Source organism: Chelmon rostratus, chromosome 22, assembly GCF_017976325.1.
Source record: "Chelmon rostratus isolate fCheRos1 chromosome 22, fCheRos1.pri, whole genome shotgun sequence".
Taxonomy (NCBI): domain Eukaryota; kingdom Metazoa; phylum Chordata; class Actinopteri; order Chaetodontiformes; family Chaetodontidae; genus Chelmon; species Chelmon rostratus.
Window position 1 is genome coordinate 16,798,541 of NC_055679.1, and position 26,735 is coordinate 16,825,275.

General features: G+C 44.4%; 1 protein-coding gene across 1 annotated transcript; it reads left to right on the top strand.

The window, feature by feature from the left end:
• The first annotated feature begins 147 nt into the window (after window positions 1–147).
• ntn4 (netrin 4) lies at window positions 148–26,522 on the top strand. The gene is made up of 10 exons (XM_041964248.1): window positions 148–561; window positions 2,042–2,595; window positions 8,674–8,952; window positions 14,490–14,616; window positions 16,101–16,286; window positions 22,398–22,611; window positions 22,714–22,808; window positions 23,297–23,365; window positions 24,076–24,249; window positions 25,224–26,522. The coding sequence occupies exons 1-10, from the start codon at window positions 516–518 to the stop codon at window positions 25,361–25,363; spliced, it is 1,884 nt and encodes a 627-aa protein (XP_041820182.1). The 5' UTR covers window positions 148–515; the 3' UTR covers window positions 25,364–26,522.
• The last annotated feature ends 213 nt before the right edge of the window (window positions 26,523–26,735 follow it).

Here is a 26,735-nt window from a genome sequence, read left to right on the forward strand (position 1 = left end):
CTGATGTACTTCCCTGCATGCATGGCGGCTCTGCTCTGACCTGGAATGTTCCTTTAAATCAGAGAAAAATGTGGAGGAGAGGCGGAGCCGCCGCTGTCACTACACAGCCTCCGCGTCTCTCCGCGCTCCTTAGAAATAGATGTGCGGGGCCGAGCGGGCGGCAGGCTCACACTGCGGGGAAATGAAACACGCTGCCGGTCCCGAAGCAGCAGACGAGCGGGGCAGAAGCTTCTCCTCCTCTTCCTCCTCCTCCTCCTCCTCTCCGCGGGGCATCACTCACCGTCCGGGATCATGTTGTTTCTCTATCTCTTATCGTCTTATTGGATCGCAGCTGAGTGAAAGAGAAAGTCCACACTGGATTTGAAGCTACGCACTTGTCTTGATTTTTTTGTTTGTTTGTTTGTTTTTGTGGATGAAATCTTTGCATGATTGATGTTTGAGTAACTCCAGCGGGATTTTCTGCTTCAGTCTCCATCTCAGTCTCTTATTTTGGATTATTCCTGCCATAAGGAGATATGTGGATTTTATTTGTAATCAGCCTGATCGTGCTGTCAGATGCAGGTTAGTGTGTTTATTTTTTCACATGAAACATCCTGTTGTCACAGTTATTGTCACTGATGCAACAATGTGCTGTTGCTGCTCAGGGAGAAGTGCAGCAATGCAGAACTTGCCTTGATTTTTAGGCAATTTAATCTCTGACTGGAAGAGTTTGTTTTCTGGATTTTTGACACATGAACCCTCATATATCAAAAGGTTACAGTTTATTCAAAATATATGCCTAAATTATTAAACTCTAGTTTCCATATAAACCTCTAGGGGACACAGAACAGTAGGGTATATGTCTGAGCCTCATTGTTGTTTAGTGCCACATATTTGAATGGAAGTTTTGTATTAAAAACACAGTCACGTTTAATCTTTGCATTTTCATTTAGATCAATAATTTCCAAATGAGGTAAAAGTAAAGACAGTTTAGTTTAGGATAATTAACTCTCTTACTTGCATCCTATTAATCAGCACAGGTGGGGAATCACATTAACTTCTTATAGGCCTCCAGTCTAAAGGTTTCAGTCTGACCTCCCCACCTACAGACGGTTATGTAATTCAGTGAAGTCAGTCTAACAAAAAACGTGCTTCCAGAAAAGGTTCCAGAGTGCAAAAGTTAATTAACCCAGGAGCTTTAATGAGTGTGCCTTTGACATGAAAAACAAAGAGATCCTGGTTTTAGATAATAAATCCACATTGGAAGATGACACCATGGCCCTTGGGGAGGGGGTTGCAAAGCGTCTGGGAGGCGTCTGAATGCTGCTCATCCTCCCCGAGCTGCCAAACTTTATCTGTGTTAGAGTCCACGCTGGCTGCAGTGTGCGGCAGGCAGGTGCACAATGCCTCCATTATCCCTTTTGCATAACATTTCCGATCGAGGTAAATCACTTGACTTGTGCAGACACACACTGAGTCACTCTCATTCTCAGCTCGCCCACTCACGCTCACACATACTGTTAGTTTTACTCAGATTCAGGTGAGGAATGAAGAAGGAGCCAAAGCATCACCAAAACCTGCAAACCTGTTTAGAAAGTATTGCATTTCTAAGGTCAAAGTGGGCCATGAATGCTCTTCCTCTAAAAATCTCTAGTGGGATTTAGCCAAGCAGATAGTTTTGGTTGTATTTGTCAGGTTTTAATAAATCTGTTTCTGAGATGTATTCCTCCTCCTCCATCTTCCTTCCCACCAAAGAAATACTCCCAGTTAAACTAGCATCAGTTGTATGGATTAGCCACATTAATCAGTTTAATGCTATTATATTTAATGCATTCACCTCTATTGAATGGTTGAAATCCGATGTGCATGGATGAATACCTGTACGGGTGTGTGACTTGTGTGAGCTGACCCTTTAAGCTCAGGTGCAGTGAGTGCCACACCTTGCCTCACACACCTGACACCCGTGCTTTCAGTCTTTTTTCTTGTTAAGCTGTTATGTCATCTCAGCCCATTTTTGAACTACATGTGAAACTTTTTTTTTCTCTCCCCTCCGTCCCTCCAGGTCTGTCAGTGGAGGTGTTTCGTGCAGGTGTGGCCCCTCGCTGTGAGAGCCGGGCCTGCAACCCTCGCATGGGGAACTTGGCCCTGGGCCGCCGGGTCCTGACGCAGACCGTCTGCGGCAACAACGGCACCGAGCTCTACTGCTCCTACTCCGACCCCAACGCCAACCTGGCCTGCAGCGCCGCCAAGTGCGCCAAATGCAACGCCGCCCTGCCCCTCCTGTCCCACCTGGCCGGGGCCATGTCTGACTCTTCTTTCCGTCACCCCAACACCTGGTGGCAGTCCGCTGAGGGGGTGGAGTCTGAGACGGTGCAGCTGAACCTGGAGGCGGAGTTCTACTTCACGCATCTCATCGTAGTGTTTCGCTCACCGAGGCCTGCGGCCATGACCCTGGAGCGGTCGCAGGACTTTGGGAGAACGTGGAAGATGTTGCAGTACTACGCCAGCAACTGCAGCGCCGCCTTCGGGCTGGAGGAGGGAAAGGCGGGCGCGGGCCGGGACGGTGCCACCTGCACCTCCAAATACTCCGGGGCTTATCCCTGCAACCGTGGAGAGGTGAGGCGGGAGCTGTATGCTTACCTTTACATTACACATTAAAATCTGTCTGAAGTCAAGTTAAAGCTGCACTATTATTTACTTACTATTAATATTTTCATAATCACAATGGATTGAATGACTGTTATCAACAAACCTGCAGATATTCTCCCGATTCTGCAGTTCCCTTCAGCTCTGTGGAGCATCGAAGCTTCTTTCAGCTCATTGTCATCACTTCCAGCAGCTGTTTTCAGCTCTTAACCCCCTTTGTACACATACCTGTCAGGCACCAAACGACAGACAGACACAGTTAGCAACTAGCTGGTGAACACAGTGGAGCATTAGCCGCTTAAGGGCCAGATATTTCCCTCAGGAGTTGGTAGAGACCAAAAACGGAGCTAAAAGGCGAGATTATTGAACATACACTGTATTCACACATGATGCGTTCAGGTGCAGTACTGAGTGTGGGTCACTATCTTTTGGGGGGGCTCAGAGCCCAACACCCTCAAACAGGAGAAAACAGACTTGAAGCATTAAAAGGTAATTTTCGTTTCAAGTCTCTTTTCTTCTTGAGGTGAATATATGTTGCACATCTTGTTGCGCTGCCCCCAAGTAGCCAAAGTCTCAGAAAACAGAATGAGAGAAGTATCAGAGGAAAGAAGTACACATTTGTAAATAAAAGTAATGCTGAATATATAATATGAACTACACGTGAAATACCTTTAAGTTTAAGTTAAGAGTTTAAGTGTCATTAACCAAAGTGCAGACCTCTTTTCTCCTCACAATTCATGACGACCTGCCAGAAGTGGATGATCAGATCTGTATCAAGTCTTGGTTGAATTCCCGGCATGTCTCTCAATCTAAACACAGTCAGATGGCTCAGATGCAGGTTAACGCAGGTGGAAAGGAGGGCGGACACACACCTGCATGAAACGCTGGAGGGGGTGACAGCGAGTTTCCTGCTCAGCGTTTTCTTCCTCTATGAATGAATTACCGACGATGTCATATAATACGTGCCAGGTACGGCAGACCGAGCCTCACGTTTTTCTAAACAAATAATTTAAAGTGCACCCTCTCCATCGTCGCCCCTCCCACTGGAACAAATCAGTTCTTTCTGCAGTAAGTCACGCAACATGCAAGAGTCGTACGGCGTGGCAGCAGAATGAAAGCAGAGCGCAGCCAGGTGGGGGAAGCTCTGCAGTGTGTGTGTACGTGCATGAGTGAGCGTTTAATAGGCGTACTTTGACTGTAGCACGAGAGGGCTTCCTGAAGTCCATTGATGTTTAATTGAAGCAGTGTGTGTCGGGAGCTGCTCTGCAGATGTGTGCGTGGAGGCGCATGCCGAGCGTGGTGCTGCTCTGGACTCCCTGCAGTGCTCTCATGTGTAATGTGTGTTTACGTCCTCTTTGACGGGCTCCCTCCAAGTATTCCTCACAGCTGTTATGGCCTTGTTCTGCTGCCGTATCGTAAATCTTTCTTAATGCGATCCTGCTGTGCTTCTTTGTCTGTATTTTTTTTGCCGCATGTGAGAAAGAAGCTGAAAAATGTCCTTTCCGTAGGTTTATCCCCATGATTTACTCTCCTGTTGTGCACGAAGGTGTGAAAACTTCTCTCTCACTCAGTGCTTCACATACATCTCAGCCACCTGTGCTGAGAGCGTGACCTTTGCCCTCTGACCCCTCAACCGGTGACCCAGAGGTTAAAAGAGGTCAAGTAGCGCTCTGACAGACCAGCTGCTGTTGCTCCTCAGCTGTTCTCACTGCTTCTGCTTCTGTGTGTTTTTGCTGTAGTTGTGCATCACCTATAATGACAGTTTAACAGTCTGCAAGGTGATGACAACAAGGCCTCATACTGTGCAGTCGTTCCGGGTTCAAATATGAAGAGTGTCTGTAAGCATAATAACGAATCATTATCCATTCATTTCCACAGACTTACCTCTATTCAGGGCATCTCTAAGTTAGTTTAAAAGTTTATTTATCTTTGAAATAGAGGTTTGACAAAAAGTTGTTGCTAAAAGGTCCCTTACTGGATATTTTCCATAGCTTTCAGCATCCTGTGGCCTTGCTCCGTTGTCATGGCAGATGAATACAATTGTCAATCTACATAACTGGCTGCAAACAAATTGTTAACTGAAATCAAAATATTTTTGAAAAACAATAATTAATACGACGGCATTTACATAGAACTTGCTATCACTTCACACTGAACAGACTCCACATCGTATTTCAAGTTATTTATCAAGCAAAAAAGCACCAAAAAAGCCTGTTTTCTGCTTCTCAGGTGTAAGAATTTGCTGCTTTTTTCTCGTATATATCACTGAAAATTCAACACGTTTGATTTTGCACTGTTGCCTCAGCCATTTGAGGACATCACCTCCAGCTCTGGGTTCTTGCAACTGACATTTTTCTGTGTATTACAGAATAAACAATTAATTTGTTTAATTGAAGAAGTAATCATCTTACGTGAACTTGCGTCATAAAGCTTAATGAAGCTGGTCAAAAGTGAGTCAAAAACGTGACTGAAATATGAAAGCAAAGCGAATAAGACTGATAGCTGGTTTAAAGTTGACCTGCGTGCATGTGTTGGATCGCTGCTGGCTCAGCTTGACAGACGGCAGCGAAGGTTTTGGGGGTCGTCACTGTAGCTGCGAGCGATTACAGGCAGCAGGTATTCTCAGCTTACTGCCTCTCCTTTCTCCTGCAAACATGAAAGCATGTCATCTCTTGCGCTGAAAGCTTTCCGTGTTCACCTGTGATGTGGGGAAAAGGTGGTGTTTGTGTGTGCGTGTGTGTGTGTGCAGAGTATGCAGGACTCCTTGTCTTATTTATGAGGTCAGCCAGGCTGGAAGAATGTGAGTGTTTGTTGTAGAGACTGACCTCCTTAGGGAAGAGAAAGACTGGCTACACACACACACTCACTCACACACACACACACACACACATATATATTCTTTCTCTTTTCCACAGTTCCTCGAACACACACACACACACACACACACACTTGTCCATGCCCTTTCAGATAAACACATCGAGTCAGCTCTCCGTCTGTCTGCCTGGAAGGAAGTGCCGTTGCTCTGATGGATGTCGGTGCTGTTGGCTAGACACCCATCCCCCTCTCTGTTTCCCTCTCCGTCTTTCTCCTTCCATCAATGCCCATTGTGCCTGTTTACCAGATTACAGTCCACAGTGCTTTGATGGAATTACGCCTGTTAAAACCAGACTTACTGTATTTTTCAGCCTGAAGTGGACACATGACCCTCAGTGAACCCTCAGGGAGGCCGGATCAAAACGTGGCTCATTTGGCCTGACGTTAATTGCATATACAGGTGTTGGAAAGCAGGTGTGAAACTTTTACACCTGTGTGCTTTTCAAGGCTCCGTTTTGTCTCTGTTGTTATCAACCTCCAGAATTATACTAATGATTAATGTCCACCACAGAGCAAAGGTTTTCAGACAGCAGTGGCAGAGATAAGTTCCTGTGGATTCAGCTCCAGTTAAAGGTTCCCTGCGGAGTTTCCCTGTAAACAAATGTTAGTATGAATGTTTATAGTCAGTATTTCTTACCAAAACACATGTTGTGTTTCCCAGAGGCCCAACAAACCCGATGAATGCATTTCCTTTCTCATGGAACATTTGCAAAGTATTAATCTGTGATTGTTGTTTTTCTTTTTTCCTGGTATTTGTTGGGACATTGCTTACCTACATCAACTGTACGTGAGTGAAATCGCAGGAATATGTGTCACAGGCTTGTTCACGCTCCTAAGAGTTTGATATACAAAGACAATGAGGAGACGCTCATCAAAACGTTGGTCTTTAGCGCCTTTAGCGGTCAAAACTCCCACGCACAGAGAGCATTTTTGACCTCCATCTCGCTGAACAGATAGACTATAACACTCCACATGACTTTGACACATGACACATGACTGTTTTTATGCTCTGACACCTGAACGCTGGCACAGCATTTGTAATGTCTGAGATTCACGCCCTAGATTCACTTCAGGCTCTGTGGTTTATTGTTTTATTATGGGCAGACAGGCTGGGAAATAAAAGATAATCAATAAATGAGAGCAAAGCTGTTTTCTTCCAGCTTTGTACGCCTCATGGTCCAGTAACCTGCAGCTGGCCGGATCCAGAAGACTCCCTTTAGCGTCTGTGTGAGACACACTGGGCTTTCAGCTTAAACCAGTGTGGAAGTATTGGATGCTCAGAGCAAGATGAAGTAAAATAAAGAGTACAAATGTCCATGTAGGCAGGAGGCTGAGATGGGTTCATAACTTACACTGTGTACATAAACTTATTTTACCCCAAACAATGATCTTTTCCTCAACCGAGCCAAAGTATTTTTGGTGCCTACATGTAGCCACTTCACTGTGTATTTTGTTATATTACTACATTTCTATAATTAAGAATGAGCACAGATAAATTCTTACATTAGATAAACTTTGTTTCATTTTACCCATTAGGACCCTCCCGGTGTCCCTAGACTTACATCTAGTCGGGCCTTAGATATACATAAACATGGGTCTCATCAGCATATTTGCGAACATTGATATTTTGTCTCCACAAAACTACGAGGTTTACTATAAGTGATTGTGTTGTAAAAGCTCCATGGAGGCATGTCTGCGGCAGTACTTAGAGTACTTATCGGCTCAGGCTGATATTGCTGCTTTCTGCTCACCTCATCCACACTGATGTTTGCATGCATGCCAGTGCGGCTGTGTGTATGTGCTGGTGTTGCTGTGGTGTCACCGGGCTGTCCCAGGCCTTTTGTCCGGCCCTGAGTTATGTGAAGCTGCATCTCCGTCCCCGTCTTTGTCTGGCCCTGCTCTCCGTGCTCTCCCGCGGACCGGCGCCCCTCGTCCTATTTGTCGTGTTCTCTTAATTGTGGACCACAATGCCGTGACCCCGTGACCTTTTTCAACAACAGGGAAATTAATAGCGCTCCTCCCATCACACTCTCGGCCAGTCATCCAGCCAATGAGGGAGCAGCATGGGGGCTTTGCCTGCATCTCAACCAAAGTTTTAACCAAAGAAAACACTCACTCACATGAACACACACTACTCATCCCATAATATCAGTGACAGCCAGTGACAACAACACACACTTTGTAGAGAGACACACTACATACACACACACACACATTTCTTTCACAGCGAGAGTTGGGGCAGACACCAACTTTTTCACCCCGACAACAGCAGCGGTGCTGGTTGCTAGTGGCAGCAGTAGCCATGGCGATGGCAGCCTATAAAGGGATCTTCGATTTGAAGGATGTCCAGGGAGCAGGCAGGGTAAAGAGAGCGAGGGAGGGAGGGCGCACTCATTCAGGGACACCCAGCACCCTCATGGTCACGTGAGGACGTCGTCAATGACGGCAGGGTGTAAGGTCACAGTTTGGTGCATGAATGATACCAAAACAAACCTCCATTAACATGACAGATGTAGTGACATGAGTCGCATCCATAAACCTGATTGTGTCGCTGAATGCACCCGTCTAATCCTTCTAAATCATGAAGTGGGGCTGCAAGACACAACAGCGTCCGGTTTTCTCCTCAGTGCTATGAGTAATTTTATTGGCCTTTTCCGTAATTAAAGACATAAAGCAAAAGTAAACTAAAGAGGGGGGAAACCGTAAATACCCAAGCCCAATAAAACAGTGCACCTTCTGAAGGGAGAACTGAGCATGCATGAGTTTATACTGTATGTTCAAGATCCTCAAAAGGCAGGAAGTCAGGGTGAAAAAATGCAATTCTCTTATTTTCTTTATAATCTATGAATTGATCCTCGTTCATTGTGAATGCAGCAGGCCTCTCTTCTGACGCCAGTCTTGTAATGTTATCGTTAAAGCTGTTATGGCTGTGATTGTGTCTTCAAAATGATCAATAAATTAGTGAGAACAGTGAGCCGAGTAAAAACTGGTCTGTCTTTGTTCGGCTTGTTAATCGGCTTGTTGCAGGTTTCTTGTGCTGCCTGGAAAATATGCAGCACAATAAAATAAAGATCTGCTCTGTCCACGAGGAACTTTAGCCCATAACAGAAGGTGACACAGCTTTCATGTTTGATCACAAAGAAATGTGACAGCAGATCTCTCTCTGGCTAACAGGTGATCTACCGTACCCTCCCCAAGTGGGAGTCTCTGGATCCGTTCGGGGCGGAGGGCCAGCAGCAGCTGAGGGTGACCAACATCCGAATCCGACTGCTGAAGCGTCAGTCGTGTCCGTGCCAGGCCAAAGACCTCGCCTCTGCGCACGAGGCCCCTCCCACCCGACACTTTGCCGTCTATGACCTGATAGTGAAGGGAAGCTGCTTCTGTAACGGCCACGCCGAGCAGTGTGTCCCGTCACCAGGCTACCAGCCCATCAGAGACCGGACCAACCATGTGGTAAGAGAGGAGCGCTGGCTGAGTGCATCAACAAACTGAAGCTCCACTTACGAACTTCTTTCACAGCTCCCACCCAAATCTCGTGGTGAGCACTGAGATAGCATGAAACCAAGGGATGTCACATGTTGTTTCATTTGATAGACAGGGCCGATCTTTCAGATAAACACCAGTTTCATTTAGCATCACAATGGGCAGTTTGACCTGCAGGCTTAGCTAGCAGCTGATGTTTCCAGCTGATAAACTGTCCTAAAAAAGCTAGCTGACTTCCTCTACAGCTAAATTCAGTCTCACAACTCACTGACTAAATAGTGCATTATATCTAGACTCCATACAGGCTGTACTATAGATGTGTTATACTGCCTTTAAATGGCCATGCAGTTAGCAGGGATGTCGTTATGAAAACATCAGTCCAAAGCAACACTATGGGTTAAAAGTCCTCAGGGTACTTTTAAATTATGAGCTCTAACTCTAATTGAAAGTACATTTATAAAAATACAATTAAAATGCATCATAACTTGAGCTTACATGCTCATTCTTCATGTAATTTAACATAAAATTCTTATCCCAACGTCCATTTTGTAGCATTTTGCAGCAATTTCAGCTGCATCTCACAGTCTGGAAAAACTCATAAGTGGATCTTCAGTTAATGTTTGTTTTTGTATTAATACTCTTTACCAGTGAAAATATTTCCAATGCAAATACGCTTCTTTCCAGCCTTGATGCTTTGATAATGCTCCAGCACTTTGCTTTGTTTTGACATCATGACATTTCTTTCCATTCCCCATGGGCAGGCTTGTCATTCGTTCTGAGGAAATCAAGATTATAAGGCTTCATACTTACAGACTTAATGGCTTGTTTACTTTGTGTTGGCAGTCGTCTTAATGGCAGACAAAAAGAGGGGTGGTGGAGGATCACCTTTCTCTCTCCTGCTTCCTCTCTGCTGCTGTCTGGTGAGATAAACAGCTGCCTTTCCACTGAGATGTGGATATTGATTCAGCGGGGGGTTAATGGTGGTGTTGATGTGTGTGTGCGTGTTGATGAAGGTGTGATTTCGTGTTTTTCCTGGAGATCAACCGCGAGCGTTTCAGAGCCAGGCTCCTATCGCAGCCACATCTCCACAAACAGAAACGCTGGATGACTTTGAAGCATGTGTTGCTGCAATCAGCTCGACCGGGACAGTGAGAGTCAACAAGAAGTTTCCGTTGCAGTTTCTATAAGCAAAGACATTCAGACAGATAAACAATAGCACTACGTCACAATATACTGTAGTAAAGCCCAACTGATGATGGATATTTGAGGCTGATAATGATAGAAATAGTCTGGAAAAATCAGATAACAATATCTGAATGTTCAGCCAATTCTGTTTTCTGACAAAACAAACATTTTTGCATGGATCTCTTGTTTTATTTTAATGATTTTCTACCAAGACATTCACTGAAATGGACATTTTAAGATTGAAAAATAATCTTGTCGGTGCACTTTGAAGGACAAACACTGTGGTGGCGTCACTTGTTCTATCTTTAGCGTGTCAGTACAGAAAGGTCTTGACACTTAGCGGCCAAAATATATGTTGATACGATGCGTTTGTGATAAGCTAACAGGTGCATGGAATCCAGCACACAGCCATAAAGTCTCCACATTTAGAATGAAGAGTGGGTCATAAATAGCTCAGTGACTTTAAATGTGGTGCTGTCATAGGATGCCACCTTTGGTACTGGCTAGTTTGTGAAATTTGTGAGATCTGCACTGGTCAGCTGTAAGTGCTGTTATTGTGAAGTGGAGACAACTAGGAGCGACAACAGCTCGGCCATGAAGTGTTAGACTAAGCAATCTCACAGAGTGGGGCCAACGAGTGCTGAAAACATGTGAAAATTACTTTTTATCTTTTGCATAACTCACCGCAGAGCTCTGCCTGTGGAAGCAACATCAGCACGTGTCGGGAACTTCTCGATATGAGCTTCTGTGGCCGAGCAGCTGCACGCAAGCCTCACATCACTAATGTGATGCACAATGGCAAGCGTCGGCCGGAGTGGTGTAAATCACGCTGCAGCTGGACTCCAAAGCAGTGGAAACGTGCTCTTTGGAGTGACGAATCATGCTTTACTGTCTGGCAGTCTGACAGACGATGGGGGGGAAATCGTTCCCAGAACAGTTGTAGCCACAAAGGAGGCCAAACTTTATATCAATGCACATGATTTTAGAATGGGCTGACATAGCTGTGATGGCCAGGTGTCCACTGACTTTTGGCCATACAGTGTATTCAGTACAGGGACAACACGGCCTTTATATGAGACATCAGTCAGAGTTGTCCACTTGTAAAATGATGCATGACTGATATGAGACGGAGACGGTGTTTGGTATGATACATAATAAATGAAGAAGACTGTTCCCGTGTTTTCTTTGGTGATACCAGTGTTTTTGTAATGAAGCCGAAGATAGACGATTTATTGGTCTTTAAATCTCATAATCTGACTTTTTTCATGCCAAGAAATTCCAAGTGGCTCTACTGAGTGTTTTCATCAGGATTTCCTTCTTATGAGGGTAGAAAATCCTCTGAAACGGTCTTTAGACCCCAGAGCTGTAAAACCCTCCTCTGCACGCCAGGACAGCCATAATAATAGACCACTTTAATGCCCACATGTGTGGCTGAAATTCATTTTTCACCACAAATATTAGTCCAACTGCACCCAGGATGTAGAGTTTGAACAGTAAATCCCTCTCAACCGTCCACACAACATTACCTCAGGTCATCGGCGCGTCGCTCTGCTGTTTGCCATGCGGGAGCGTTCGGTAAACACTCTGCAGTTATGTAAGCGCCTTTTCCCGCCTATCAGCGGTTTGTTTTGTGTCTCCGTTTCAACCCAGAGTCGCCGTTTCAGGCTAAACCCAAACAAGCCGAGCAGCTCGAGATGGGAGATGAGGGCAGAGATTGCTGATCAGGCAGGGAAGGGAAGGGCGTATTCAGGTCCTTTGCTTAAGTAAAAGTACTCATAGTACACTCATATTACACTCATCAGCAAAATTTACTTCAAGTACCCAAAGTAAAAGCACTCGTTAGGCAGATAAATGGTCCCTGTTTTCCAGTTAATTCAGAAATCTTTAAGAGTTTATCTAGCTGAAGAAGAAGAAGGAGGAGGATGAAGGAAAACTTCATCCCTCACTTTATCACAAACATTCAACATCAACACATCTGGAGATACGTGGTTTTCACTGCACGGGAAGGGTATGAAAACTTGCTATCTGGAAAGTAACTAGTAACTAAAGCTGTCAGACAGAAGTAGTGGAGTAAAAAGGAAAATAGTGAAGTTGCATAAAATAGAAATAGTCAAGAATAAGTGACTAAGATTTGTACTTAAGTACAGAACTTGAGTAAATGTACTCAGTTACCATCCACCACTGGGCATATATGTGTGTGTGTGTCTGTGTGTGTGTGTGTGTGTGTGTGTTTGCATTTCTGGGCTTTTTCATACGTGTGTGTGACCTCGTTTTACACAGCATCGTATTCCTTTCTCTTCATATATATGTGCAGTGTGTCCTGTTTGTTTGGTCTGCTCTGTGTTAGGTGTGTGTGCTTAAGCATGCAATGTTTTGTCTGCTCTAAGTGTGTGTGTGTGTGTGTGTGTGCGTGTGTGTGTGTGTGCACGCGCGCGCAGTCATCAGCAGTGAAAGTGGCCGTGATACGTCGAGTCATTACTGTCCAGACACTGTGAGCGTAGACGAAACGACCAGTTTGTTTGTTTGTTGTTGGGTTTTTTTTGTGCTCCTGTGCCGCCACATGGGGGTTCTGCGGTTCAGGGTGATTACACTGTCTGTAAGCTAGCCACAAAGCCAACACACACACACACACACATAATGGCATCCAGGGACAGCTAGCGGAGTGTTAGCAGCAATTAGTCCAGCCAGGGTTTGTGTGTTTCATTAATCTATCTGCTGTGCAGCATTGAAATACTGGATTGATTAGATCTTTATATTGTTTCAGTCACAGGAACAGAGATCACTTGTAGAGCACACACAGTGTAACATGCTGTCTGACTGTTGTTTGTTTTTACTATTACTGTTCGATTTTCTGCGACATGAAATCAAGTTCAATAGTTGCATGAGATTAGATCCAGTTGTTTACTGTATGGCTTGTTAGCATTTGAATGTAATGTGTTGACATGACAGTATACACTTTGATAGGAACATACGAGGGTTGTATGTACCACTTGAATGCTGAAAGGCAAATATATTTATCACATGTAGAATCAATCAGGGTCATTATATTGGAGGTAATACCAGGCAGTTGTTATAGAATGACACCTGCTGCAGGGTTGAATGCTTTTACCTCTAATTTTCTGCTCTTCTGTCCTCGTCACCTTATTTATTTATTTGTTTTTGGTCACAGAAATACTGATAACGCTATCTCATGCTCCCAAAACATATTTCCAGCTGTAAGTTTGAATTTAATTCATACATATGAATCAAAAACTGTCTCTATTAGCCATCGGCAGCTTTGAGAAATATTCTCATACACACACTCTGCATCATGTATGAGTCCGGCTCTGCTGTGTCCTCTGCATGGCCGAGTTTACATGGTTGCGTGTGTGCAGGTCTCAGTGTGTACATGTGTTAATTGTCCCGTATCACGGTATGGTAAACATGCGAAATGGGTTCAAATACCAGCTGTCTGGACCCGAGCCAGCTGCTGCCGCTGGCTCCCTGTCCAGTTTTTCTTTTACTGTGCCCCTCGTTTCTCTCCACTGTGGACGTTTCAGTAATTACTACTTCTTCTTTTTCATTGTTGGATATGTGTCATTAGGTCTCCTGCCTCCCACTTGCCTGGACCTCTCATTTATGCAATTGCTCCCCTTATTAGTGTGATTGATATGGTGTAAAATCAGCCATGTGCGCTCACCTCTGCATTGCAGGACTGATCTGGGGTCAGTTCAGGCAGAGAACATGTTGCTTCTGGCTCTGCTCTATGGCATGTGGATGTGTTTAACTCTGCACTCAGAACAGTGTGTTTGAGTGTGAATCGGGAGGTAGCGACACCTCACACACCGTGGGAAACAAATGCAGGAATCGATGTGTTTATTCCATGTCTGTGTCAGTGTGTGTACCTCTGTAATCATTGTATAATCATGTGTGTGTGTGTGTCCTACATTACAGTTACACGGTGTAACGCAAACAAATAAAGAGCTTCCTCAGATGCCTTGCTCCCCCCGTCCTTCAATCATTATCCAGCATGCATGGCATTCCAGCTCACAGGAATGACAAGGAGATTGTTATTGTGCTCTCAGCGCTGCATACTTGTACTCTTCTCATTCGCACACACTCGTAAACACACACACACACACACACACACAGGCTTTTCAGACCAGAGGCCCGTTCTTGTTTCCAGTGATGAAGCCAAACAATCAATCTCCATTCACTAATTTCAGGCGAGGGAGTACGGGAGAGACTGAGGGATGGAGTGAGAGGAAGTATATCTGTCTATCATTTTTCTTCTTGCTAATGAGCGCTCTCTCTCCTCCTCCTCCTCTTCCTCTCTCTCGCAGGTCCATGGGAAGTGTGTGTGCAGACACAACACTGCAGGTGATCACTGCGAGCGCTGCGCACCTCTCTACAATGACCGACCATGGCAGCCCGCCGACGGCCTGACGGGGGCGCCGCACGAATGTCGGAGTGAGTCGAACAAACACAGTCGCGACTTTTCCACAACAGGAACTTTAAGAAAATCAATTCTTAGATGCATCGCGATTCTCTCTTGATGTCACTAATCAGACATTTAAAACCAAATTCTCATCATTATGGCGGCCACCACCTGGATTAAAAGCTAGGATACAGAAAACAGGCCGTATAAAACATGGATGCACTCTCCCCGACGTCGGTTTCTGAAGAGCCTTTGTGAAGCTCAGTGACTCCGGCCGTGGTCATCCAGGCTGCGCCTGACTCCACCAAACTCTCAGCTAACCCAACAATGGACAAAGAGGTGGAGCGCGGGTGAAGCTGATGTGGCTGAATGAAGCCAGGTTGCTGAAACCTAGCGGCTAGCTGTCACTCAAAACAGCCATGCTCATAATTGTGCATAACTTTAAGCCTTAATGTAATTTTAACAAGTGAGTTATATTAAAATTTGCCCCCGTCCAGTTGTCATTAACGAATGACATTGTCATTGTCATTGTCATTAATGAAATCAGCTATAGAGACTAAAACCGTTTTTAGTACCAGACTGTAAACATGTTTATTTCTGCTGTTAAGTTGGGTGTTCTAATATGGAGGTCTATGGGGAAACCAGCCTCAAGTGGCCATTGGAGGAACTGCAGTTTTGGGCACCTTAAGGTTCCTTCTTGGTTTGGAAGCATTTTTGCCACACTGACTATAAGTTATGCCTATCTGATGTAAATGTGGCTCATTACAGATATGCTTTTAGAAAGTAGCAAGTCACACAGTGAGAGAACAAAAATCATGCATATCAATACATCGCTAATCATTTTATGATCACATTCTGATCAGATTGAATCCTGAGGTGCAGAGAGACTCCCACCCCCAACGTAATGTGTCATCCTCATGAGTTCTGCTTCTCTCTGGAAAAGATGTGATTCTCAAGTCAAACTCCAGGTGGTTTCAGGTGGCGCTGGCAGCGCCGTCGATGATGATAGTTCAAACAAATGTGGCGTCACATAGCAACAAGAACTACCAGAACAAACAGCTAAACAGTAACCACTGTTTACCAATGCATGTGCAAACACAGCCTGTAAAAAGTACATGCTGAGCAAAGCGTGATGTCTAAACCCTGATAGGCATTTAGGGAGGAGAGGGTCCTGGAATTAGCTGGAAGCATTTGGGAGAATTGGGATGCACCAAATGGTAGACTAGTGTAGAGGGAATTAGGGATTAAGCAAGATTATAGCAAACTGAGCAAAACAGCTGACAACAAGTTGTGACTGGCTGATACTCCAGAAATGTTTGATGCAAATCTGTGCAGAATCTGATCAAAATGCTTCACTACAGTCATGAAGATTATTATTATTATTATCATTATCTATTATTGTTTGCAATAATTCATAGATACATATATAACCAATCAAAAGATAATCAGTCCACAGCTGTGGTCCCTCCAGCCAGTCATCGACGCTGATGTGTTGATTTCCTCCCTCTCACACCAGAGTGTAAGTGTAACGGACACGCTCAGAGCTGCCATTTTGATTGGACGGCGTGGCGAGAGTCTGGCCAGCGCAGCGGAGGCGTGTGTGACTGTCTGCACAACACCGAAGGACGTCAGTGCCAGAGATGCAAGGCCGGCTTCCACAGAGACCCCCAGCGACCGCACACTGCCCCCGAATCCTGCAAACGTAAGATACAACTATTCTACATATTACATATTCAAATTGTGTGTAAATGTGGATTTGACTGTTTTATTTTACACAACAGGATAAAAGTAGCTTACAGTGTCCTTCCTGTTTGTGATTGTGACCATATTTCACATTTGCTCACATCCTGAATTGGTGACTCTAATCTTGGGCGTCCACCTTGAAACTGTGCTGATTGTAAAGATCTTCTGTGCTGTCGGGTTTCACATGTGTGTGAAGCGTCCACATTTGAAGCATTGTCGTCCAGCACAAGCTGACTGGTTGTGCTGTTATTGCGCATGTTTCTCTCTGGAAGTTATTCACTGGAATCAAACATGTCAATATAGTGATAACTTCCATTTTGGCAGAAAGCCCCTTAATACCTTTTATTAAATTCTTTCATATTATATGAGTCTGGACAGACATGGATGTAAATTCAACTTGACTGCTTGGCTGAGGCAAGCAACCACAAGGCGGTAATTCTATCTTAGCCTTATTTTTTGGCAAACTGACAACATGAAACCCACAACCACGACATGTCGAACACATTGTAAAATTTCATAACGCATAATCAATCATGCCGGTGTTGACAAAGTGTTGCTGGTGCGAATCATCACATTAACCTCATACACACCACACTGGCACGGCGCTCTCGTTCTCTCAAGGAATGCCGAGGATTGAGATCACAAGCTGGGACGTGCTTGATAATGCTGATTTCTGATGGGCACCTGGCTCTGTGTGTGTGTGTGTGTGTGTGGGTGAGAGAGAGACAGCAGACGGCCCACGCTCCATCCAAGGTTTACACCATAGTTAATCATCAGATGGTGACATTCCTTCGTCTTGACTCAAAGCTCGACACACAGCCCCTTGCTTGTCCATCTGGGCTTGTTTTGCCATTTTTCATCTGTGACTCAGAGCTCGGGTAGCTTCAGGGTAATCATTGGTAGTAGTTGGAAATGTGTGAGGGTCCTTTCTCTGTGTGTGTGTGTGTGTGTGTGTGTGTGTGGGTTGAGTGGCGTGCTGCCCTCCGGTGATGAGACGCATCTTAAGTAAACACACGATAGTCATCCATAAACACAGAGCGGTGGCTACATTCTCCCTCTGATTATCTGTCAGATTTGACCCAGTGAGCTCAGTCCTGCAGGTATGCTGGACTCACACATGATTACTAGGGCGCGTGTGTGTGTGTGTTCACGTAAGCACTGAATTTAAAACAACTGTCAAATTGCACCAGACCTTTCAAAAACACCTCGAGGGGAGAATATGTCAGCCATCAGCCCAATTGCGGCACCCAGAGTTTGGCCATGCATATATTACTTAGTTATTTTAGTCTTTCAAGAGATCCATTACAACAGAATTCCAAACATTTCTTAGATTATTTTTATTTTTCTGATTTTATTTTTACTTTTTAACCCCCTCAACCCACCCCACCAACTCCTACAGGTCCTTAAACAAATACATAATACAAAATAATAATAAATAATGAAAGAATATAGTTAAACCTCAACAAACGATCAACAAGAATGCGCATGTGTCTACAGTCATGCTGGCTGTACTGTGATCTACACGCTAACATTAGCGGGCTAACATGCGCACAATGACGATGGTAACATGCTGATGTTAAGGAGGTATTATGTTTACCTCATGTTTGCCATCTTAATTTAGGGTGTTAGCATGCTAACATTTGCTAATTAGCAATTAGCAGCCATGGCTGATGTCATACAAAACAGAACATATAGAATATGACAGTCCAGTACTTTGGTTCACGAACAAAAACCTCCAAAACCAATGGCATACCCATCAGCCTCAGCTATACTTTGTTTAGTTAGCATGATAACATGCAACATTAAGATGGTGAACATCATAAACATTATGCCTACTTAGCATCAAGGCGTTTGCATTGTCATTGTGAGCATGTTAGCCTGCTGACGCTTGCATTTAGCTCATCGTACAGGCTCACCGAGCTGCTAGCATGGCTGTAGACTCTAAGTCTCCACCATAAATCTTTAACCTTTCCACAGTCCATGTACACCAAGCTCTTATGTCAGTGCATCACTTTGTCTTCGTTTGAGCATAGCCATGCTACTTGGAGTCCATTAGCATCGATCTTATCAGGATAGTTGATGAATTGCATTTGGACGTCTTTTGGAGCAGAGGTATGTCAACATGTTACAGCCACCGAGTTAAGTGTGTTGGCATCTCTGATAAGGTCATAGAAATCTAATGCACCACCTTTTTATTACAGTCTTGTTGTAAGCTTTGGATATCAGTGCTTTGGTTGGGCGTTGTGCATGTTTTTTTGCACCTGAAAACTCACCTGTGGGGTAACTATGGAGGCTGGAGGGCTAAAGATCCTCACTGACGGCTGATTGATAGAAAAAAGGAGCGATGGCATGCTTGGAGAACCCCCGAGACGAAGGTACAGGTTGTGAAATCCCGCTTGCTGACAATGGAGGAATTTCCCTCCGTCGTCAGGAACATTTTTTTCATACCAGGCTCCGAGGGGCCCGGGAAAGAAAACACTCCTGTCAAGCTCGTACACACCAAAACGCTTTAGCAAGGGGGGAAGTTACAGTGTGTGTTTATATGTCTGTTTTTATGTGTGTGTGTGTGTAGTGGGTTTGTTGTCTACACTTGTTGCTCAGGCAGGTGTCTTGTCATGTCTCAGCACACGCTCATGAAGTTTTCATTGTCAGAGCTCCTGCAGCTGACAGCTATCTTAGACACACACACACACACACACACACATTAACACAACACACGGCAGTCCTTGTGTAGTGACCCCTTCAAGTGCTCATAAATTGTCACGCAGATATGTAAACGCGCACAGTTAGCAAACACACCGTCACACGTGTTTTCGCTCGGCATGGAATTGAGGTGGTGCTGTAATCTGAGTTAATTATTAACGTGCGGCGGTTGCTCACAATAGTGAAGATAGGGCCTGATGCACATGCACACACACACACACACACACACACAAAGCCCGTCTGTGTGAGAGAAAATCTTGTGTCATAATGGTCGTTAAATGTCTCGTGTGTGCTTGTGTGCGTGTTCATATCTGTAAAGTCTATAAATGTGATAACTTTATGATTTTATTGATATTGCACAGTTCGGTCTAATGATAAGGTTTATCTTTATCTTTGTTGTCCCGGGTGATTCGTCTGATAAACTGTCTGCTTTGGAGCTCGGGAAGGTTGATGTGACATCGTTCTCGCAGGCCGGAAACACCGTTGTTCTTCAACCCTGATTCCAAGAACGTTGGGACCCTGTATAAAACATGAATGATTACTACCTGGGCTCAGGAACACTTCAGAAAACTGTTGTCAGTAAACACAGTTTGTTTGCAAATGACTGAATTCTGTTGTTTTAAACAGCATCACACCTTACCAGAGCCACCTAGAGACAGGTTTTGGGTAAACCAGACTAGCTGGTGAACATAATGGAGCATTTAGCAACTAAAGAGTCAGATATTTCCTTCAGGAGCTGGTGGAGACCAAATACGGAGCTAAAAGGAGAGATAAAGTCTAAATATATGCTAGTTGTGTGCTGGATGTGTAAATAGGCAACTTTATAAGGTGGTAATATGTCTTTGCAGCTTGTTGTGTTGCCCTCACGTGGCCAAAAATATTGCTCCAAACAGTCACGTTCATGTTTTTGTCATCAAATGTGTTAAATTATGAAAAAAAAACAAGACTTTTCTGTCAATCCACTAACAGACTGTTTCAACCCTACAGTCAAAATCTCTCTTAGAACCACAGTGTCAACAGGTTTTATTCTGTTACACTACTGCAGTAGTTACAGCACTGGTGCATTGTAATCATTAAGTAATCAACATTAAACATCAGTGTTGCTGCTTTTCTGGACATCTCCTCTCTTAGTAACACTTGAGGAATATTTAAATTTTCAGGAATTATTATAAGTAATGTAATGTCACATCAGTCCTGACCTCCGTTCATTCGAGCTGCTGTTGTACTGTCAGAACTGCATGAACAAGTGAGCTAAGGACACTTTTAATTGCACGGGTTTAATCAAATGGGGTTATGGTATTGAAAGTACTGAAAAATAGCCTCAGAGCATCTGTGATTTCATGACGGCTGGGCGACTCATGTGACGCACTGGAAAGCTCCAGAACAGCTACTAAATGGACCCTGTGGTGAGATTGTTTTGTCAACTGCTGTTCCCAAGGTCAGGAAGGAACTTTCGGTCTCGGCCTCGGAGGCGTTTTTAACAGCGTGCTGTCTTGTAAATTCGACTCTGTGGGCAGTCATGTGAATTTAACATCATTTGATGAACTTTGGTTTGAGAAAACAACCTCCCGCACCACCACGATGACTTTTTTTTTGCTGTAATCTATAGTCAGACACGACATTGATGATAATAGAAGAGGTTTGAGTGCAGGGAGGCAGACCTCTGGGTGTACAGTAAGCTGTTACAGCCGTTTACTGCCAGTCGAGCTTCAAGCATCATTAAACAGCAGAGAAATGGCTCCAAACAACGCCCCCCTCTTTGTTTCTCTCCCCTCATCTTCTGCCTCTCCGTCAAACCCCCCCGACGCCCCCCCTCACCGTCTGCCCCCGAGAAAGGGACAGATTTATGGGGTAGGCCTGACACCTCCTCCTGCGAGGCTCCAGGTCTCAGTGTTGATAACAGGAGAAAGACAGCAGACAGTAGTTTTCTCAGACTACCAGTGGAAACATGTGTGGGTGGGTGTGAGAGTGTATTGTTTTTGGAGGTTGTTTAAAGAACACCCTATCAGCACACAATTAGAGGGGACATGAGGGAGGGAGAGAGTGGAGGTGTGTGTGTGTGTGTGTGTGTGTGTGTGTGTGTGTGTGTGTGTGTGTGTGTGTGTGTGATAAGAAAAAGAGAGAGTCCTTTGTATTGCAAGCTCCTGCAACAATACCAGCCAGACAAATAGATCAACTGATGAATGATGAAATACTTAAGTCCTGGTAATAAAATATAATTTGCAAGTCAGCAAACTGTCAGTTTAAGAGACCTTTAGACTCGGAGCTCCATGAAGTGACTCTCTTTTTAACAGTTTCGTTCTTTTCTTGGATCGATTTCAAGTTTGCCATGCGAGCGCTCGGTCATATCTCAACAGCTATTAGATGGATGGATGGAGCAGCAGTTTATAGTATAAATCAGAGAAAGTTTCATCATAAAATGTACAGAAAACCAGGATTATTTAAATATAGACTGACAAGTTAAGTAGCACAGGAATTAGATGTATTGGGTAAAGTATTAATGACTACATTATCAGGATTTAGAATAATAATAATAATAAACTGATATAGCACACTTAATGCATAAAATGAAACACAAAGTGCTTAACATAAAAGCAAATAATAATAACACCATTTCTCACAATGTGATCAGAAAACAGAAACATTTGATAAATAAAACATTTATCGACACACAAGCCTGAGGGTCTGCAGCCGTCTGCATGCTGCGCTGCTCAACATGCGGATGTTTAGCAGGTATAATGTGTGTTAAACTTCTCGGTTTAGGGGGTTAGCATGCTAGCATTTGCTATCTTTTGACTTTAACCTTTATCGGCAAAGTGTTTGTAACAACAATCCTTCAAGGATTATCAGCCATTGGTCCATTGTCGGCGGGGCTGTCCCGCCCCAGTTGCATGTAACAGCTTTTTTACTTGCTAGTAACAATATTTAAACTAAATATCTGTCACTTCTCATCACACTTTCTAAAGCAGGATAACAGAGATAAAGTACCAAACCGTCCCTGCTGTGTTCCTCATGTCTTCTGGTTTAAATATTGAGACACTCGGAGCTATGCTGCTGGCCTGGCTAAAAACTACAAGATGTTGGCCTCTGTTTGACACCAGTGCTGTTGCTGATGCTGTTGTATCTCAAAATGAAAACCACATTTTTGGGTTTTTATGTGGTAACACGACAGCTTAAGGCATGTAACGTTTAACCACAGTGTCCCTGGTTTGATTCAGACCACAGAGACCTTTGTCTGTAGATGTTTGGGCTTCCTCTTGCTGATGGCCTGGATTGTTCAAAGAGCTTTGAACAGCCTCCATTTGTGACGTAAAGAAATCTCATCTCTTCATATCTGAATTCGTTGTTTCGCTCTTTTCTCTCCTAGCGTGCAGCTGTCACCCCCTGGGCTCCATGCCCTTCCACTTGGCCGACGGCTCACTCTGCGACCCCTCCAACGGAAACTGCATCTGCAAACCTGGAGTAGGCGGAGCCCACTGTGACAGGTGCATGGTGGGATACTGGGGCTTCCACGAATACGGCTGCCGTCCATGCGACTGTGCAGGAGACTGCGACCCGTTTACTGGAGACTGTATGTTTGGGTGAGTGAAAACACTTTTACTCTCCTGATGCCAACTCTAACATTTATCAGTTTACCTTTTTGTTTGCTTTAGAGTCCTGCTGACATGTTTGTGTTTGTGCAGCTCTGATCTGGACCTGTACAACTTAGAGGGAAACTCCAGCGAGCCGGTCAGGATCTTCAGAGCAGACGAACTCTTTTCTGCCCTCCACTACTCAGGTGAGATAGAGACACTCTGTGTGTGTGTGTGTGTGTGTGTGTGTGTGTGTGCGCGTGTGTGTGTGTGTGTGTGCGTGTGTGTGTGTGTGTTATTCACCCTCCTGCACAGTCCAGTGACCAAGCATTAATGCTTTAGTAATGAAAGTCTTGATAGGGCCTTAGAAGGACACAGAACAAAGGTGTGTGTGTGTGTGTGTGTGTGTGTGTGTGTGTGTGTGTGTGTGTGTGTGTGTGTTTGTGTGTGTGTGTGTGTGTGCGCATGGACAGTTTCCAAGTGTCCCTCTCTTAGACCCCCCACCATCACCATGTAACTGCAGCTTTCATAGGCACATTCCTCACTGGACACACACACACACACACACACACACACACACTGTGCTTGCATTCTTAGGACGCCATGCACAGTATCTGAGACCACACACACACACACACACAGCATCAGTTATGTTACAAATATTAATCTGTGCCTGTGCCTCTGTGTCCTGCAGAGAAGTGTGAGTGCAAAGAACAAGCCCTGACCAACAGTAAACTCTTCTGCACCATGAATTACGCGTACGGTAAGAACTCGTCAGCTGTTTTAACTTTTTGATCTGATTCAGAATGGATCCGTGGATCCTGAACGCGACACACAGACCAGTTGCAGATAGATTCGAGGATTATTAGACCTGATCCCAAACATTTGAATTTGGAAAAACTTGCCTTATACTTCAACAGTCGTAGAATGTAAATAGAATAAAAAGTGTACAGCGTTGATTTGAGCTGAATGCTAATGTCAGCATGCTAACATGCACACAATGAAAATGATTTAAAGGCTGATGATAGAAGGTATAACATTTACCATTTTAGCTTAGCATGCTAGCATTTGCTAATTAGCACTAAACACAAAGCACAGCTGAGGCTGATGGGAATGTCAGCAGTTTTGCAGGTATTTGGTTATAAACCAAAGTATTGAACAAATTGAAAATTTTGACCTGACGATGGCGCTGCATGGAAAGTGTAGTCAGGGGATCGACAGTCATTAGAGTTCATCCTCTGGGAGTCATGAATGTCTGTACAAAGTTTCATGACAGTCCATCGTACAGTTGTGTTCAGTAAGTTATGTAGCTCCTCCGGAGGCTTGCAGAGTCGTAACCTTTGGCTGAAAGTGCTCCTGAGTTTGACACATGGGAGGAAATGCAGCTGTGTTGTAGCACCTTTCAGAAATCAAATCCACATAAATTCTCACACTGGAGTCTTATTACATCTTGTCTCCCTGCCCGACTCTTAGTACTGAAGGTGAAAGTGCTGTCCGCCCACGATAAGGGCTCCCACGCCGAGGTGGAGGTCAAAGTTCAGAAGGTGCTCAGTCAGAACACCAAGGTGAAGATTCAGCGGGGTCGCGTCACTCTTTACCCCGAGTCCTGGACTGCACGGGGCTGCACCTGCCCCATCCTCAACCCAGGTCAGACTCACACTCTCCTATGATTGTCTCCTCCAGCGCAGGTCAGAGACAGCGGAGAACATTTCCCTTAATGACACATAAAGATCTTACAACTTCCCACTGAAACACAGAGTCATCGTGATAATAAAGAATGAAATAATGATAGATATGTGTTAAAAATTAGATCAAAATCTCACAGAACTGACTTTTGATAAAGATTACAGTTTCTCCTGATAGTGATTTATGTCATTTTTAGCATGTTGCAGTACAATTTGATCAGATTTATGTCTTTTCCTAAATTTAACTTGACGTTTCAAAACTGCATTTCCTATCAAAGTTTGACCAGTGTGACTGATCAGGCTGCTGATATTCTATTTCTGTGCCATATTCAAAAATCCCACAAAAGGACTAAAACAATTAATGTTTCTTACTAACAGTAGTGTGTGTGTCTAAAGTCTGAAATATCCTCTTCCTCTGTGCTGAAGAGCTCCATTGTTGTCCAAAAACTATGAAAAACACATCAGTGAGTCACACTGTTGCACTGGGTGACACGTTCCTTCATCACCATGAACACACACTCTAGTTTATTTAGACTCAGTCCCACACACACCGTCCTGCTGCCACAAACACTCCCCAGAGCACCAAATGTGGATTAATCCGCCACTGAAAATAGTCCCTAACAAATGCTCTATTTCCTTCTGTTTGAGTAACGTTTGCTAAAAGCTACAGTGGCCAGTATTTCTAGGAAAACATTAAACTTGAAAAAAAAAATGAAATTATATATTTTGTGACCCATTTTTAAAGGTGTGTGTCCTCTGAGAGCCGGTGGACTGTTGGGAAGTATTGAGAGACGGATTAAAGCACTTTTAGCTTTGGTGCTTTCATGGGATTTGTTGACAAAATATAGAATAGCGAGACCCTTATTGATAATGTACAGCGAGAGGTATGATGATGATGAGCATTAAGTGACCCTGACCTCTGACGTCTTTTCTCAGGGGTGGAGTACCTCGTGGCGGGCCACTCGGACCGGAAGCAGGGCCGCCTCCTGGTCAACATGAAGAGCTTTGTCAAGCCTTGGAAAGCCAGCTTGGGGCGCAAAGTCCTCACGCTACTCAAGAAAGACTGCAACTGGTAGATCGGCAGTTAACACGCCGGAGGACAGACGGACACATGGACAGACGAGACTGTTAAAACAAAACAACGCCATGGATTTGTGTTCTCTCGCCCTCCAGATGTGGAGCATTGAATCGCACAGGTCTGGGAGCAGGTTTTTGGGGCTGAACTGGCACGATTGACACCCCTTCATTTCTCCGCTGTTGTCCAATGAGAGCATAACGCTAATGGTGGACTGCACCAGCAAAAAGCACATTGGACATGATTTTATTAAGACATATCTGTCTGGCACATTCCTATGTAGGATTCCTTTTGCAAGAAATTGAGGAATTCAGCGCTGTGGCCAAGTGCTTTCTATTCTGAGTGATGCCCCCTGGACCCATTGACGTACATTAAAACACACACACACACACACACACTCAAAACTGAAGCTCTTCCTCTCTGCAGCACTTTAGCCTAAGATGGACTGAGGGAGTATGGACACACAAAGAGAGGAAGACTTAACACACACACACTAAATGACCCCCTGACATGGACTGTGGATGGAGCATGTCCATTTCCCATGTGCTCCGTTACGGCGGAGCACACACACACACACACACACACACAGTCAAACACAAGCAGCGGCGTGTGTGTGCTGCAGACACAATGTGCAAAGCACCCAGAGTGAAGCTGAACAAGCCATACAAGCCACTACAGGTGGTTAAACCTTAGCCAGTCCAGGTGTGCCTGTGTTGAAATCAGAGTGAATGGGTTTTACCCCGAACGTGAATGTATTTGCCTGTTTTGCAAAACAGTGTGTGCGTGCGTGTGTGCGCGCGTGTGCGTGTGTGTGCGCGTGTGCGTGTGTGTGTGTGCATGCGTGTGTGTGTGTGTGTGTGTGTGTGAGACAGAGAGAGTGGTTGAATGAGGTTTATAACGAGCACAGTCCAGATTCAGTCCAGCTCTTTCTGTAGGTTTGTGTGCCCTTTCAAAAAACAACCGTTCCAATGTTTATGACACGGCCTCATGTATACTGATCCATCTCATATCACACTGCTAAATTCAGAACACTCTTCTTATTCCTTCCTTTGTGCTCTTGTACAGTATTATTTGTATATATCTATATAAATATTATTGTTCCTCTTTCTCCCTCTGTTTAATTGTCTTTGTATGTGGTAAAATTAAAGGATAATTCCATATTATTACAACTTTGGTGTTATGTTCACAGTTTTGGCCATCGTGTCTATCAGTTGTGATAGTTTTGCACTTGCTGGAGTCATTGCTGAGATGTGGGAACGCAGCAACGTTGCTTTAAGAAAGTCCAATGGGGCAAGAAACACAAGTGCTTAGACGATCGGACAGGTTGTAAAGAGGTCGACAGCTTAGCCAGACTACGTGAAACACTTTCTTTG